The sequence below is a fragment of the Schistocerca gregaria genome, chromosome 2, assembly GCF_023897955.1.
Source record: "Schistocerca gregaria isolate iqSchGreg1 chromosome 2, iqSchGreg1.2, whole genome shotgun sequence".
NCBI classification, from domain to species: Eukaryota; Metazoa; Arthropoda; class Insecta; order Orthoptera; family Acrididae; genus Schistocerca; species Schistocerca gregaria.
The window spans coordinates 674,891,958-674,910,455 of record NC_064921.1 but is presented as its reverse complement, the minus strand read 5'-3'; the positions used below and the strand labels follow the sequence as shown (position 1 = coordinate 674,910,455).

At 39.6% G+C, this 18,498-nt stretch overlaps 1 protein-coding gene across 2 annotated transcripts in view; it reads left to right on the top strand.

The window, feature by feature from the left end:
• Window positions 1–9,797: 9,797 nt before the first annotated feature.
• The window catches only part of LOC126334729 (uncharacterized), a 100,971-nt gene continuing 92,270 nt past the window's right edge, over window positions 9,798–18,498 (top strand). The window contains exons 1-2 of one of the 2 annotated variants that reach the window (XM_049997268.1): window positions 9,844–9,900; window positions 10,025–10,164. In XM_049997268.1, the coding sequence (XP_049853225.1) occupies window positions 10,032–10,164 (133 nt within the window). In that variant the 5' untranslated portion in view covers window positions 9,844–9,900; window positions 10,025–10,031. Of the gene's footprint in view, window positions 10,165–18,498 lie in introns of both variants that reach the window. The other variant, XM_049997267.1, reaches the window with a different exon arrangement.

Genomic DNA, 18,498 nt, shown 5'->3' with positions numbered 1-18,498 from the left:
TTAGCATTTCAAGTTAATTTTATATCATATACTGAATTCAGAGCTTCAGAATTTGTTCCTGGAGCAGGTTGCATATTTCATATAATATTTGCTGCTGCTTCTTGGCAACTGAGACTGGTGGAAAAAACTCTCTTTTTGATTTGCTGGTTAAGGCCTGTGTCTTTTTTAATTCTTGAACATAAATATGCCACCTTTATTTTTCTGCAGATATGCAAACATTGCAATAAATTAGAAAGATTGGTTGGTGAAATTTTCACACTATGTGCAGCTTAGAACTTGTAAGAGGTTTCCTGACAATATATGTTCAATATACAATGACCAATAGGTCAAAGAAGTTGAGAGTGTTACTGTCTTGGGATTATGGCTTGATAATAAATTCAAAAGGGAGGAGTACATCACAGAACTGCTGAAACTCCTAAAAAAATCTCTACGTGTAATGTGAATGTTGTCAGGCACATGTGATACAAAAATAAAAAAAGCTATAATACTTGCTTACTTTCATTGCACTACGTCATATGAGTTTTTTTTCGTAACTCACAATCTAAGTCAATTTTTTTGAGTCCAAAAAATATCTTATAAGAATTAATTGTAGTGTGAACCCAAGAATATTCTACAGAGGCTTTCTTCCCAGTGTATTTATTCCTTAACGACATTTGTCTTTAGAAATATATCTCTTTTTCAAACCAACAGCTCAAGTGATGGAGTCTATACTAGAAATAAGAATAATTTTCACAAACATCTAAAGTCACTTTACTTTGTTCCAGAAAGTTGTCCATTATTCAGGAAGACACATTTCTGATAAAGTGCTAGCAGGCTATGAAAATTTTAGCTACTAAAAAAGTTAGAGGAGCCTAAAGAATTATATATTCCAGTGATGAATTTCTTAGTAGAAACAAATGATATTTATATATTTAAATAATATCAAATATTGCGAATATTACTACAGTCTGACTTCAATATAGACTCAGTATAGTAATGCAGTCATTGAAAATAGGTGTTGGAAAATATTTTTTATTTCATGTTGCATGGCTATAATAGCATAATAATTACCTCTTCCACAACAGTGTGTTGAATGTGCATGTTTTGTGACAATTTATTTAGTACCTTGACAAATATGTGTTTAAAGATTGTTTTGGTTTATTCTACATCTATGAGGACTATTTAACTTGGGATCTGTGGGAGATATATTTGCATATTTGTCTTTCTTTGTAACTTTTATTGTGTGATCTTGTTTTTCTGGAATAGTCGACATCCTGGAAGACCTCCTCACTAAGGATCTGCTGGATCACAAAGTACTTCTAATCTGATAAATATAAAGTGGTTAAACAGATTAAACAATAATGTTTGTAGTATATGCGAACATACTCTGTGACTCTCCATTTATTTAAACAAACCTGTTACGAAAACGGCCACTCAACTCCCAGAAGAACACAAATAACGTGCCCCTTCTCTTTATTTTATTTATTTAACTTATCTGATTAGGGCCATCAGACCTTCTCTTACATTAGACCACAGTTTCATGCATACAGTGCCTTTTTTACATCACAAATACATAAGAAATAAAAATGACAACTACTACTAACGTTATTTGACTGTCTGTAGGTACAACATGAGTAAATAATACTGGCTATGACTTAATAAACGTAATACCGGCAGCACTTCCACTACTGCTGTCACTTATAGTGATAATAATAATAATAATAATAATAATAATAATAATAGCAATCATGATAGTGGTAGAAGTAAAAAGAATTTATAGATGTACAAAATTGATGTTATCTGCATTGTAAGTTTTGGAGGAAACTACACCAGTTAAGAATATGAGGAAAAGGAGGAAGGACAGAAGGATATACAGTGGTAAAGAGTGCATACAGGGACAATGGTAGTAGTCATTGTTGCTTCATTAGATATGCTATCAACTGTTTTCTGAAGCTGGAGACACAAACTTTTTGAAGAACGACAGTCATATTGTTTGTTTGACTATTAATACAATCTATCAGTGCGACATCCTTTATTCTGATACTATATTCTGAATCATGGATGGTATCTCATACTTTAATTTTAGATGTGTGATGCTGAACTAAACGAATTATCGTTGTGTTGACGCTCCATCTACCTTGAGTGCAGCACATTTTTACAGTGACATCGCGTCTCACTCCATTCCATTAGCGTCTAGTGTGAACTGGCGCTAATTATGATACTTGACAGCACAGCTATAAATAAGAAAAAACATAAAAAATCGAGTTATCTATGGTTAGCAACGAAATAACGCTGTTTTCCGATCGCTCTCAGGATACTGAGAAAGATAGATTAATTATTAAGAGTTAGAGTGTCTGCAGAAAAAAAAATTATTCTCAGCAAAGCAGGTGACGACAGTCAGTCTGAGCAGTCCCTTGCGACTTTTTGAATCACAGGTAGTGTCTTGTAACCTTACTTTCACCCTTCTGTTTTGGAATAAACGAAATGACTTTGTGTTAAGCTTGCATCTAGTATGAACTGTCCATCATATGTCTAATTTGTTGGTGACTTCGCCTGCCTTTTTGTTCCATTCCGTTGACGTTCAGTGTGAGTCGGCTTTACACCAGTCAGTCCGACTCATGCAGTTCATTCCCATATAAAGCAATAGTATGCTTAAGCCTGTTTTTATCTTAGTTTGAAAAGTGCTGTTGCACAGCTAGAAATGAGAAAAATAGGTTAGCAACGAAATAACGATGTTTTTCCGATCGCTCTCAGGATATTGAGAAAGACTGATTAATTATTAAGTGTTAGAAAAAAAATTTCTCAGCAAAGCAGGTAACAACAGATTAGTTGTTTGCAGTTGAGGCAGTCGGGCTGAGCAGTCGCTTGTGCTTCATGCTGCTGATGGTACCGTTTCCATCAGGTATTTCGTGGAACTGTTATCAAATGATCTTAGTGTATTTTCTGGATATACTAGCGTCAAATCGTAGGTAACAAGTGTTAAAACATCCTCACAGGGAGATTTCTCTCAGCGGCTATCTTTTAAAATAGAAAGTAACGACGAGTTCGCAGTCAAACTGGGCCAAAGATCAGCTACGGCTTTGCACCTGCATCACAACATTAAAAGTGTGTTGATACACCCTCCTTCAACAGTAGTAATTACTGAACAGCATCAACGAGGTACAATCTAAATGTGCTCTTATGGTTACCGTTCTCAGAACTATCAGATGGAATTGGATCAGCATTCATCAGATTCAGATATCTCTTCGCAGTGTCTCACAAACAACACCGAGCGACAAAAGGCAAGAACCCATCACTATCATCCCAGCAGGTAACAGATTTGGACGCAAATACACCAAAGAAGGGAGAGGCAAGTGAAAAGCACAGTAATAATGTTTAAGGCGATGTAGATATGGTAACCGCTGCTAATGTCACTTACACTGTGGAAGTTGTTGGTGTAGACAGTAATATGAGGGTAAATGCAGGTGGTAGGAATGATAATGGGCAGCATACTTCCCGAGAGTCTGTTAGTCGTGAAGACGTTGACAATTCAGTGACTACAGCGACAGTTCCTCACAAGCGACTTCTAATCAAGCTGCGGAGCTATGGGGTATCGTCTCAGTTGTGCGACTGGATTCGTGATTTCCTGTCAGGAAGGTCGCAGTTCGTAGTAATAGACGGCAAATCATCGAGTAAAACTGAAGTGATATCAGGTGTTCCCCAGGGAAGCGTCCTGGGACCTCTACTGTTCCTGATCTATATAAATGACCTGGGTGACAATCTGAGCAGTTCTCTTAGACTGTTCGCAGATGATGCTGTAATTTACCGTCTAGTAAGGTCATCCGAAGAACAGTATCAGCTGCAAAGCGATTTAAAAAAGATTGCTGTATGGTGTGTCAGGTGGCAGTTGACGCTAAATAACGAAAAGTGTGAGATGATCCACATGAGTTCGAAAAGAAATCCGTTGGAATTCGATTACTCGATAAATAGTACAATTCTCAAGGCTGTCAATTCAACTAAGTACCTGGGTGTTAAAATTATGAACAACTTCAGTTGGAAGGACCACATAGATAATATTGTCGGGAAGGCGAGCCACAGGTTGCGTTTCATTGGCAGGGCACTTAGAAGATGCAACAAGTCCACTAAAGAGACAGCTTACACTACAATCGTTCGTCCTCTGTTATAATATTGCTGCGCGGTGTGGGATCCTTACCAGGTGGGATTGACGGAGGACATCGAAAGGGTGCAAAAAAGGGCAGCTCGTTTTGTATTATCGCGTTATAGGGGAGAGAGTGTGGCAGATATGATACACGAGTTGGGATGGAAGTCATTACAGCATAGACGTTTTTCGTCGCGGCGAGATCTTTTTACGAAATTTCAGTCACCAACTTTCTCTTCCGAATGCGAAAATATTTTGTTGAGCCCAACGTACATAGGTAGGAATGATCATCAAAATAAAATAAGAGAAATAAGAGCTCGAACAGAAAGGTTTAGGTGTTCGTTTTTCCCGCGCGCTGTTCGGGAGTGGAATGGTAGAGAGATAGTATGATTGTGGTTCGATGAACCCTCTGCCAAACACTTAAATGTGAATTGCAGAGTAGTGATGTAGATGTAGATATAGATGTAGATGTAGACAGCAGTTTCATCCTACACGACGTAAGACGTTTACTAGCAACAGAAAATACGCTAGAAACGATAATACACATCAGCCAACAGACATGGGTCCCTATATGGAAAAAAATAGTTCAAATGGCTCTGAGCATTGTGGGACTTAACATTTGAGATCATCAGTCCTCTAGAACTTAGAACTACTTAAACCTAACTAACCTAAGGACATCACACACATCCATGCCCGAGGCAGGATTCGAACCTGCAGTTCCAGACTGAAGCGCCTAGAACTGCTTGGGCACCGCGGCCGGCGATCCCTATATCGCCTTTGTTGAGGGAGAAAATGGTAATGTAGGAAAAGTTAGATGCGATGGCCCTTGGAAGAATGTTTTTTACAGAAAGTAACAACTTAAGACATGAAATGGCTAATATCTCAGGTATTGGCAGAAACAAATATCAAACTGAAGTCAAAACTGGGCAGTCCACAAATAGGTTAGGGCTGCTTGATGTTTTTCGACAGGAAAATGTGCAGACTTATATTATTAATTTCCTAACAATGAGATGGGGAGTCATCTGTGATATTGAAATTGTGTTGTCTCTCCAAGACATCCTTGCAGAAATAAAATCAGAATTTTTAGTTACAAACGTACGATGGTTCACAAAGAAAGTAATAGAAAATGGGGAGATGAAAGTATTACCCACAGCGAAATGTATTGTAACGTTTAAGTCTCAGCAACTTCCCCCTGATGTATATTTGTGTGGTATGCGATGCCCTGTTGAACCTTACGTCCAGTCAGTTTTGCAATGTCATAGTTGCCTCAGATATTTCCATTTAAGTTCGCAGTGTCGCTCGCTGTGCCAAATGTGTGGGAGCAAGTGAAACCTCCCAGTATTCACATCCCCAAGATTCCAGGTGTTTGTATTGCAACGGAATACTGATCGCTGTTGCTCGATTTATTAACATCACATGGAAGCAAAGCCCAACGAAAGCTAGAGTGCTTCTTACGCAACGGCCATCTCGTCACTGCAACCATCATTTGTGCAGATTACTGCTGGTGTTTTTACAACATGAGAGTTCTCTCTTAGTGCCTGGCCTAAAGAAAATGAGAAACTTGTGGGTTTTGATTATGACGGACAAAAGACTACAGAATGAAGCTAAACATGTAGTCATGTTGGTCCCAGTTCCCACATATTAAAAAAATAAAAAGAAAACATTTACCTGCAGTTATTACAAGCAGGGTTAATTCGATATGTTGTACGAATTTCAGGGTCCACAGAATTTAATACAAAACAACCTGTATCCTCCTCCTCTTATAGTAACATCTTATACAGATCGGGGAAGTACTATTAACACACTTTGTTCTCTAATAATGCAGATCGTTCTTTCTCTTAAAAATGAGGCAAACATGGTAATGAAATAGGTTCTTATAAGTAACGCTGTTGAAAACTTCTTCATATCTTACAATGGCTTTTAAAGTACTCCAATGGAATGCACGATCAGAGATCTTGAATAGAGAAAGTCTTCATCGGCATCTTAGCAGCAACCACATGTCAGTAGCTTGTAATTGCGAAACTTGGTTTCAACCAACACAACGAATACAATTCAAAGGACACACAGTGTTAGAAACGACAGAGGTAGTGGAAAATAAGGATGAGTAGCCATTTTAATTACAGACATGATTTAAAATATTGGACATTAACATTAGGACAACAGACTGCTGCTGTAATATAGTCCTCTACCGATGCTTTCACCATTGTCGACATTTACAAGCCACTTGCTTGTAAAAGACGAAATCTTTCACTGGAGGACATTATTGCCCAGTTTAAAAAGCAAATTCTCTGTTGCGCAGACTTCAACGCCCACCTCTCACTATGGGGTTGCGAAATAGATCATGTGGATGGCAGAGTATTGATCACACTTCTCGAAAATCTCAATTTAGTTCTTCTAAACGATGGCTCTCATACTATGATACATAACCTAAACAGGCGACCGTCGGCCGTCGATTTGGCATTGTGTGAAACGGAGTGGACAGTCAGACGAGACTCTCTTGGCTCGGATCGTCTTCTTCTGAAAATCACTGTAGACTTACCTATAAATAAATCAGAAGTTATATATACAGGCAGTAAGTGGAAAATCAAGGACGATGACTGGCTGAAGTACACTGCTACAGTCCGGGAGAAGTTTCAGCCTTTCAGTAATTTCTTAGCTCCAAAAGATGCCTACCAACAGTTAATTTCAATTATTGAAGACCCAGCAACAACTTACATTTCAAGACAAAAGAAAGTCATCATTCTCATGCTACGGCCGCCAGTTAGGTAGACACCAGAGTGCCTTAGATCCGTATCATAGCGCAAACTTATGTACAGTGAATTCTGTAAAAAAAAAAATAAAAAATAAAAAAAGTAGAAAACTTCATTGCCTATTGAAACATAGCAGCGAAAGTTCGAAGGCTTTTAAAAGACTATCTGGCAAATTTTTTTGTGAATCCTTAAATAACAACGTTAGCATCGCCTACTTTTGGAGGAAATGAAGGTTTTCTAAAATAAAGACTCCACAAAGCGTCAGCCATTAAGCGACACATGGCTTGAAGAATTTGTGAATTTAATTTTACTAGCTTTCACAGTTGAGCCGGTATTTTGCCCCCTGGAGGAACAGGATTATAGTCATCTGGTAGTGGTACGATTTGCATATGTAATGAAGGGCATTAAGAAGGGGGTGGCGCCTACACGTGGAAAGGACGATATACACTACCAGACGATAGAAAATCTCCCAGACATAGCACTCAAAAAACTGTTACCGGTATTTAACCCAATGTGTTTGAACGACACACTAAAGAAGATTGGACAACTCAAGTAGTGGAACCTATATTGAAACCATATAAAGATATAGAGCAGCCCAACTCATATAGACCTATCACTCTATCTCCCTGTATCGACAAAACCTTAGAGCTCCTGGTAAAATAATCGTTTGGAATGGTAGTTGGAATCAAATCACATACTGTCATCAAGCCAGTAAGGATATAGAAAAGGCATGGAAAAAATAGATAATTTAAACATCTTAACCTCAGATATTCATAAGTACGTTTGGGGCTGCCAGCAGTGTGAATCATCTACATCTACATCTACATTATACTCCGCAAGCCACCCAACGGTGTATGAGAATCGATCTTCCAGAAGGAGCTATCCCCAGGCCCAGACTGTTCTCACTATATACTAACGAGCTGGAGAGAATTATCCCTTCTCCAGTTAAAATCTTCCAGTATACTGATGATATCTGTCTATCTGTGGCGACCAGTGGGATGGATCAGCCTTTGTTTGAGTTATCAAAGGAGATGGGTGCACTGGATGAAACATTAGATAGCTATGGGTTACAGATTTCTCCAGAAAAGTCGGTAATTGTCTCTTTCACAGACCAAACTACACCAAGATGCTTCAACAGTGTAAAACTCTCCATTCATAAAATACCACTAAAATATCAGGTCAGGTTTCTTGGTGCTCTCTTCGATTCCAGAATGAGTTGGGTTCCTCATATATAAACCTCATATATAAACCGTCTTCAATACACATGAAAAAGCATTGAATCTTATCAGATTGGTGACAAGAGTATGGCTAGGAGCTCACCCTAACAATCTGCTCACTCTTTACCATGTCGATACATTACCATATATACTATAGATGCACGGTCTCTCATAATGCTGCTACCAAGTGCCTAGCGTTGCTGGATAAACTGCTGTACACAAACGTAATACATATGCCTAGGAACTATCCCACTAGTGCTCTTCTCCAGGAAGCATCAGAAATGCCTTTACATATTCGCAGAATAATGTTGTGTGATCATTGTCTCTTGCAACGAACTGCAAACACTGAATGTTGACTGATAAAGAAGTGTGTAAAGCTATCTAAAATCGGGAATAACAGAAATGTGAGGACACAGCAGTTTTCTTTCCACAATCACAATGAACACTGGAAACATCTACAAAATAAAATATTCCGAACAGAGGTTCTTCCATATTCCGATATGACTCCCACAGTTATTATCACAATATTCCTATAACATATGTCGACTGTTCCAGCAAAGGAAAGGGATTTGGGCAGTTTCCATCTACATCACACCTGGCAGAAAAATGGGTAGGGTATGTTCAACTATATACTGAAGGCTCAGAAATGGGGTTGGAAAACCATACCAGATGCTCTTTCTTCTGTCCAGAATCTACAGAAGCAAGTTTCAACGACCAGGGGACACTTCCATATTTCTAGCTGAAACTTTCGCTGCTATAGAGGCAATCAAATAAGCAAGATCTCTCGAAATACCCAAGGTACTAACAGTTACACAGTCTCAAAGCGTTCTGAAGGGAATTAGTTACAGGAAGTGGGACAAAAGAACTACTAAATACACTCTCGTCATAGTGATCATTATCACCAAGCTAAGAAGACTGATTGATTTATAGAATTTGTGTGGGTCAGATCACTTTACTTCATTCTGTACAATGACAAAGCCGATAAACTAACGAGAAGTGTGATCAGCAGCGGAAGTCTAATGGACATTAAACTCCCATACACAGAATACCTCCCACTGGTAAAAGAACAAGTGCTTCTCTCCTAACATGAAGGATGGAATGAAAGTCAACAAACAAGAGATTGTCATATATTTTCGTTTACAGTCATACCACGACGGCCATGGTTTGCGAAGCCCAAACATTAAACGAAAACTCATCCGCTGGGAGAATGTTCCTCAATCATGGATCTTTCCCTTCTAATTTACATAAAATCGGCGTATCGGAGACACCATACTGTCGTGTAAAGAAGAAACAATTTGTGATATAAACTACATCTTACTTCAGTCTAGACGCAATAAGAAAGGCGGAGTCAACATTTTAGAGACGCTCTTAAACTGGTCACTGCCAGCCGTTTTTCACGATCACAGTTATCGGAGACACAACCAGAAGGACCTACAACGCCATATACAGATTACTAACTGAAAAAAAACATAAAAATTTAAACGTAACTGTGACCATTGAACTTAACTAAGGAAATGAATTAACAACTAAATGGTTAGCTATAAATTGTGTCATTGTAATACATGCAGGACAATCTCTACCTGAAGACAAATGTTTCTTTGCTGTGTGTTTGTGTACCAATATTATTTAAATTGTGATGCTGAAAGTTTACATGCTGGAAGTCAATGAAATAAAAGAGAATGTAAAAATGTAGCTTTTCGAACAATTTCCAGAGACTATATACTAAAGAAATTCCCATGAGAACTTGAGACTCTGAGATAATCTTTGTGTTTGTTTGTTTCACGAATAATCGTGGCTATGTTGTGTGTTGATCAAGGTGAGGAGTGTTGTATTGCGAAGTTTGACCAAGCTTTGGAAGGAATGACAGTTGTATGTTGTTGATTTGATATTTTCCATCCGTTCAACGCTGTGTAACCGATTGTTGTTTTTTTTCGATTGAGCTTGAAAATGTCTGCTGTAAACACAGAAGAAAAACTGAGATTGGTTTTACATGGTCTATTGAACTCTGACTGCAAGTTAGTCGACGACACATACTTAGAAAAACTCCTCAGCCACATTCCTGCGATCGTCGGTAGTTCAGGTAAATATACATTAGTTAGTAACGCTGTTTACGTGATTATATTCCGTAGGCTACTTGTGAAAAAGTGTAGCGTAGTACAAGTAGGATATGCTAGAAATAACTTGGGGACAGCTTGGTTAGGTAGCTTCTGTTTTTGGAGATGATAATGCGCTCAGGTGATTGAAATGGTAAGAATAATTTTGATGGACGAAAGGGATAGGTTGCCATACATTCCTTAGAAGAATTTGCTAGTGCGTGATAAGTGTCATACGGCATTTGCCTATGCTGCGACACAGACGTTTCCTGTTTGTATCTCTCGATATGTCGTCAAACCGTTAACATTTGTCAAAGAGTTCAATTACGAATGTAATCAATGGATTATAGAGTGAATGGCATTGAAATAGGCCTATATGTTTAAGTAATTAATTATCTATTCTTATGCACTTTTGAATACAGAAACAAGATGCGAGGTTATGATAAAAAGAGCATCAGTCTTGATACTCTATTGACACAGGAAACAAACATGTTAAGAGTGTTGTAGCAGTATACTCACAGAATTTTGAATTATGAAAATCACTGAAAAATTGTAAGCTGACAAAATCGGAAAACGTCACACAGCAGACTAAGATTTACTGAATGAAATAGTATGACTCACAGTTTTACCCCAAACTTCCAGTGACACTGTATTAACCTTGTACTGAGTGAATACATTGAGTTTACGTATTTGCATTTGTATCATCTACAGAGATAAACAGATGAACATCAGAAACATTTGTTTAAAGACTGACACACACACACACAGTGGAAACTGTGCATTTGTTATAAGATTCAAAACAGGCTATATTGTGCAGTGAGTAGTTGCCTGTTTCTGTGGGCTATCATATTCCCTTTGATTGTGAAACAATTCAATTATAAATGTTCTAAATCTTCAGTAAAATCCCTATTGTCACCTAATTTATTGTTGTATTCTGATGTTGTATTATTAAGTATGACACCATTGTGGCTCACCTGTCTTTCTAAGTACAAGTTCTTGCTTGCATTACATGGAGGGAGCCAAAGTTGCTTGTGTTGCAGGATCAGATTTCTGCTCTCTGTGCAACAAGCACCTGAAAACACTGTAGTTCAGGAACTGCCTGAATCAAATTGGCTGATAACATAAAATAAGCCATGGATGATTATTTTTTATGTATTGTGACTTTTAGCCTGAAGGTCATCAGCTGTCTCTCAATCTTTTGGAGTTTTACAGCATAAGGTAGCATTTATAAAAACATTTCATAATTTGTTTCAAAACTACAATATGATTTTGGTGATGGACATTTGGTGTAATAGTTGTTAGTGGTTGATGGCTTGGGACTAATTGTTGTATGAAATAGATTTGCTTGCTTGTATACAGTTTACAATTAAACAAAAACCATGTGATTGATGTCCCCTACTGTTATTCCTTCACATTACCGTAAGGGTTATATCAAATGTTTGATGAAAATGGCTAGGAAATGATCCAGTTGTGAAGTGTTAGTTTTGACACTGCTTGATTTCTGCAACTCTTTTGAAACTGTTGATTTCAGTGTATTAATTATGGAAACGAAACAGCTGTATTTCTGTAACAGTACAGTATTTTCATTCAATATTTATCTCCAAAATATGTATCAGTGAGTCATATGTGGGTGAAAGAGGTTATTATGGAAACGTGCATTATGGAGTCACACAGGTTTCAATCTTAGAGCCGTTGTTGTTGTTGTTGTTCCCACTATACATCAGTGATATTTACCTGTGCAATATTCTTGTAATTTTCACATACAGGTTAAAAACTTCCAGTTGCATCTAGGTGTCAGACCTAAGATAATCGCTGTTGACATATCAGGTGCAAATGGCAATCTTTGTTCAGTATCACGATCGGCTTGAATTCTTTGTCTTAAACTAAACCAAAAGAAGTCACAGATTATCCTCATACCACATTGAAAGTTGCTGAAGCATACATTTTACTGAAACAGTTCCTTCTATACTCCTTGATGGTAATCAATTATCCTATTATAAAACAATAAAACAGCTCACCGTGCCACTGGCAAGAACAAACTGTACAGCATACAGAATGTCTCTGTTGTCTACATGCATCAAAATTTTAGAAATATAATTTCTCCTGAAGTAAAATGAAAATTAGTCAAGCCTTTAGTCTTTCAAATCCGTACTGCTGTGGTGCCATCCAGCACAGCCCATATAGTGAAAAATCCAGATTACTCGAGCTATCTGTGAATGCTTTGTTAGATATGTGCATAACAGGTGGTTGTTTGAACATGTCCGTCCTCCTTATTCATAGTCAAGGCTGATGTTACCAAATGGGCAACATGAGGGCTGTGTTGAAGAGCAGTCTGTCAACAAAAGCTAAGATTTTTTTTTTTTTTTGGGGGGGGGGGGGGGGGGGAGGGTGTCCAATATGTACCTTTAACCCCTTCACCATTCTATAAATGCACCACAAAATCAGAGGGTCAACCGAAGTTTGCAGTGCTGCCTGTTGCTTTGACTTGTGAAGTAACTGTTTTCCGTGGCATTGTGGTGGCAAGGCTTGTTTGAAATAGATCATGTTTGCAGAGGGTGTATATGTGTATGCAGTGGCACTCCCTAGTGATGGATGTTTATGTTTCTAAATTGTTTATGAGTGATGTTAGTGCTTCTTCAGACTCCTTGATTGCTGTTTGTGAGAACAGTATTGGAAGAGTTTTCTTTTGGCAGTTAGTCAGTTATTTTGATGTTGGCAATTGTGGACAGTTTTCAGGTTTTAAGTTATTAATTAGTGTTGTGCATTGTTTATGGTTGGAGATTTGATTTTATATGCAAAGGCATTACAGGCATTGGCTACAAGTGGTCACTGATGTAAATCGATGGGTAAAGATGAAAATTTGTGCCAGACCAAGATTCAAACCTGGGTCTTCTGCTAACTAGGCAGGTGCTCTGTTCACTAAGCCATCTGGACATATTGGTCATTACAACTGCATGGAATACCCTAGCACACCTCTCATCTGACCTGAATTCTCAACTTATCCACACACTACGAATGTAGCGCCTCTTGCCCATTATCCTCATTATTCACGGCACTTTGCCAATTCCCATAAGAGTTCGAGCCTAGTGTGCATCCTTGCTGAAGAGATCATTGGCAGTTCTCGCCGTAATATATATAATGAAGATAATGTGCAAGGGGCTCTACTTTTGTAGTGTTTGATTAAGTTGAGAATTTGCATCTGATAGAAGGCATGCTAGGGTATCCTGTGCAGTTGCGATGACCATATTCGGATGGCTTAGTGGTCAGAGCATCTGCCTAGTAAGCAGGAGACCCAGGTTGGAATCCTGCTCCAGCACAAATTTTCAACTCTCCTGATTGATTTATATCAATGCTCCGCTGCAGCACATCTGTAATTCCTTTGTGTTTGATTGGTAGTGGGTGCTGGATCAGATCTTCTGGACTAATGCGGGTAGCTCTGCAATTATAATTGGTGGGGAAGAGAAAGTCTGCTGGGAGAGTAAGGCAGTTGCTGCACAACACCTCTGCAAGTGATGACTTGAGGTCATCCTTGTATGGTTCCCGGGTTTCTAGCAGAACCCGTGTTAGAGCGTCTGTCCATTGCGTGTTGTGGTTCATTAAGGCGGCCTTCAAAATCCGGTGCCATCTTTCCACTAACCTTTTGCTCTGAGTGTGTTAGGCCATTGTATAGATTTATTGCACGCCACATAGTTTGCAAATTGTTGGCTCTGGTCGATTGTGTGGATAGGGAGCAACCAAAACAAAAAATCAAACTGTTAGTGAAGGCCCATGCCATTGACTTGGCTGTTACGGCATTTAAGGGGATTGCTTTTACCCAGTGGGTCATGCAATCAATAGCCGATAAGATGTGTTATAGCCTTTGGACTTGGGTAGGGGGCCGATTAAGTCTAAGTCTACATGCTGGAAGCGTCCTTTAGTTAATGTGAAGGTGCCTTGTGGGGGAACGAGGGGGATGCGCACCATCTGGTTGTGCTGCACTTACACAGAACATATACCTTTGTCCATTTCCTACAGTCACCTTGAACTCCCGACAAAACAAAATGTTCTGTGCCTCATCGTGTGGTGAACCATGGTGTGTGACAGGTTATGAAGACTGTCAAAAATTGATTTTCTGAATCAGATGGTGGTCAGTGGGGATTGTATTCTCAGCAGGATGCCACACCAAACTTTGACATAAGAGTTGGGGAGCTTAATTTGATCAAGTTTTAGGTCTCTGTTGCATTTATCTAAGCCTTCACATGAGTTCGTCATGTTCTTGTGCATTTGTTAGGTCCTCTTAGTTAATTAGGGCACTGATGGTGTGGACACAGGACATGAAGTCTGCCACCTTGTTCCCCCCCCCCCCCCCCCCCCCCCCTCTCCCCATGCTGCTCTATGTCTGTCAAGAGCTGAGCTATCAGGTTAAGGTGTACCAAGGGGCGGTGGTTGATGAAAAGTGTGAGCAGAGGGCGGCCCTTGGTGTCCTCTGAAATATTTTACTGTTTCATAGAGGACAAGTAGTTCACCATCATATGTGGTCAACAACTTCTGCGATACCTTTGGTTTGTATGAGAAGAATTGCAAGAGTTGGTGTACCATTAACTGTTTGCTGTAGGACTGTCCCAATGGTGCTGTAGCTAGTGTCAATAGTGATTGACAGGTGGGCCAGGGTCATGACCCCTTGTAGTGACTGCCTCAAAAGCCTTTGAACATGGAACAATTCAGTTTCCTTTGGTGTTGGTTCTGGAAAGGATATTGTTGAGGGATGCCTGGATTTTGGCTGCCTGCAGAATGTGGCACCAGTAGAAATTTAGCATTCCTAGAAATCTGCAGAGTTCCTGGTAGGTAGTGGGCTTTGGAGTGAATTATAAGCATTCCTTCCTTTCTTCTGTAGGCGTGACCCTTGCTGATAAAACAGAACTTCCTAGGAACAATGGGCTCTGCCGATGCAAATGGCGTTTTTCAGTGTCGATGACTACATCTAGCTGTTCTGTGCCTTGAAAAACCTGTTTATGTGTTCTTTGTGCGCTTGGGGTCTAGCAGAGTATATCGGTATGTCATCCAGATAAGGGAAACAGAATGGGAATTTGCATAAGGCAAACTCGATGAATCACTGCCATGTTTGAGCCACATGTTATAGTCCAAATGACATGAATATGTATTCAAATAACCCAAAGGGGGTGGTAATTGCAGTTTTAGCAATGTCTTCAATCACCATTGGTATTTGCTAATATGCCTTTCAGTGGTCAGTGATGCTGAAGATCGTGGCATCCGATAAAGCATGAGCAAAGTCCTGGATGTTGGATAGCGGGTAATGATCCAAAATTGTCCAGTTATTGAGGATTCTGTAGTCTCTGCATATTTCACAAATACCATCTTTTTTTACAGGGCATAGAGGAAGCCGCCTGGTAGAATTTTGCACAGAGCACAACTTAATCATAGCTAACACTTGGTTTAAGAATCATGAAGAACCCTGGAGATACTAAAAGGTATCACATTGATTATATAATGGTAAGACAGATTTAGGAACAAGGTTTTAAATTGTAAGACGTTTCCAGGGGCAGATGTGGACTCTGACCACAATCTATTGGTTATGACCTGTAGATTAAAACAGAAGAAACTGCAAAAAGGTGGAAATTTAAGGAGATGGGACCTGGATAAACTCAAAGAACCAGAGGGTGTACAGAGTTTCAGGGAGAGCATAAGGGAACAATTGACAGGAATGGGGGGAAAGAAATACAGTAGAAGAAGAATGGGTAGCTTTGAGGGATGAAGTAGTGAAGGCAGCAGAGGATCAAGTAGGTAAAAAGATGAGGGCTAGTAGAAATCCTTGGGTAACAGAAGAAATATTGTATTTAATTGATGAAAGGAGAAAGGAGAAAATTTAAAAATGCAGTAAATGAAGCAGGCAAAAAGGCGAATACAAACGTCTCAAACATGAGATTGACAGGAAGTGCAAAATGGCTAAGCAGGGATGGCTAGAGGACAAATGTAAGGATGTAGAGGCTTATCTCACTAGATACTGCCTACAGGAAAATTAAAGAGACTTTTGGAGATATGAGAACCACTTGTATGAACATCAAGAGCTCAGGTGGAAAACCAGTTCTAAGCAAAGAAGGGAAAGTAGAAAGGTGGAAGGAGTATATAGAGGTCTGTACAAGGCTGGGTACTTGACGACAATATTATGGAAATGGAAGAGGATGTAGATGAAGATGAAATGGGAGATACGATACTGCGTGAAGAGTTTGACAGAGCACTGAAAGACCTGAGTCGAAACAAGGCCCCTGGAGTAGACAACATTCCATTGGAACTCCTGACGGCCTTGGGAGAGCCAGTCCTGACAAAACTCTACCACCTGGTGAGCAAGATGTATGAAACAGGCGAAATACCCTCAGACTTCAAGAAGAATATAATAATTCCAGTCCCAAAGAAAGCAGGTGTTGACAGATGTGAAAATTACCGAACAATCAGTTTAACAAGCCACAGCTGCAAAATACTAACACGAATTCTTTACAGACAAATGGAAAAACTAGTAGAAGCCGACCTCGGGGAAGATCAGTTTGGATTCCTTAGAAATACTGGAACACGTGAGGCAATACTGACCTTACGACTTATCTTAGAAGAAAGATTAAGGAAAGCAAACCTTTGTTAGAGAAAGCTTTTGACAATGTTGACTGGAATACTCTCTTTGAAATTCTAAAGGTGGCAGGGGTAAAATACAGGGAGCGAAAGGCTATTTACAATTTGTACAGAAACCAGATGGCAGTCGAGGGACATGAAAGGGAAGCAGTGGTTGGGAAGGGAGTAAGACAGGGTTGCAGCCTCTCCCCGATGTTATTCAATCTGTATATTGAGCAAGCAGTAAAGGAAACAAAAGAAAAATTCGGAGTAGGTATTAAAATCCATGGAGAAGAAATGAAAACTTTGAGGTTCGCCGATGACATTGTAATTCTGTCAGCGGCAGCAAAAGACTTGGAAGAGCAGTTGAATGGAATGGACAGTGTCTTGAAAGGAGGATATAAGATGAACATCAACAAAAGCAAAACGAGGATAATGGAATGTAGTCGAATTAAGTCGGGTGATGCTGAGGGAATTAGGTTAGGAAATGAGACACTTAAAGTAGTAAAGGAGTTTTGCTATTTGGGGAGCAAAATAACTGATGATGGTTGAAGTAGAGAGGATATAAAATGTAGACAGGCAATGGCAAGGAAAGCATTTCTGAAGAAGAGAAATTTGTTAACATCGAGTATACATTTAAGTGTCGTGAAGTCATTTCTGAAAGTATTTGTATGGAGTGTAGCCATGTATGGAAGTGAATCATGGAAGATAAATAGTTTGGACAAGAAGAGAATAGAAGCTTTCGAAATGTGGTGCTCTAGAAGAATGCTGAAGATTAGATGGGTAGATCACATAACTAATGAGGAAGTATTGAATACGATTGGGGAGAAGAGTAGTTTGTGGCACAACTTGACTAGAAGAAGGGATGGGTTGGTAGGACATGTTCTGAGGCATCAAGGGGTCACCAATTTAGTATTGGAGGGTAAAAATCGCAGAGGGAGACCAATAGATGAATACACTAAGCAGATTCAGAAGGATGTAGTCTGCAGTAGGTACTGGGAGATGAAGAAGCTTGCACAGGATAGAGTAGCATGGAGAGCTGCATCAAACCAGTCTCAGGACTGAAGACCACAACAACAGGTAGAGGTGGAGCTCAAGGGCTTATTGAGGATTCTGTAGTCCCTGCATATTTGAAAAGTACCATCTTTTTTGCAGGCCAAAGGTAGAGGTGAAGCCCAAGGGCTGTTTGAAGGTCAGATAGTGACCAAGTTAGGCAGACTGTCTAAAGTGGCTTTGGCAATGTGCCATTTCTCAGGAGAGAGGCGGTGCACTTTTCAAGAGATGAACAGTCCTCCTATTATGATTCTGTCCACTGTGCCATTAGTAATGCCATAGCAGGGGGAGATCGGTGCCCAGTCACGTGTTTAACTGGCACTGACCTGTTCATTCGTAATGTTTCTCGAAGGTGGTTTTTTGCTGTTGGTGAGAGGCGACATGTGCGAAGTCTCAAGCAGATTACTGCAATGTTAGTTGGTATCCACTGCTTGTTTGTGGCAGCGGCGTGTGTGCATGTCACCGGTAGTGTCTGTGGAACTCAGGGTGAGCAGCATCAGGGTCAGTGATTCATCAGTGTTATGGTATTAGTCGTCATTCCCGGGACTGGCAGAGAATTTCTGCGTTCTGGTGTGGAGGTCCTCCACCTGATGCTGTAAATCTGCCAGGTTCATATCCTCAGATAGTAGTAGTTCCGCAGCAGTGGTGTGTGAGGACTGAAGAGTCCATAG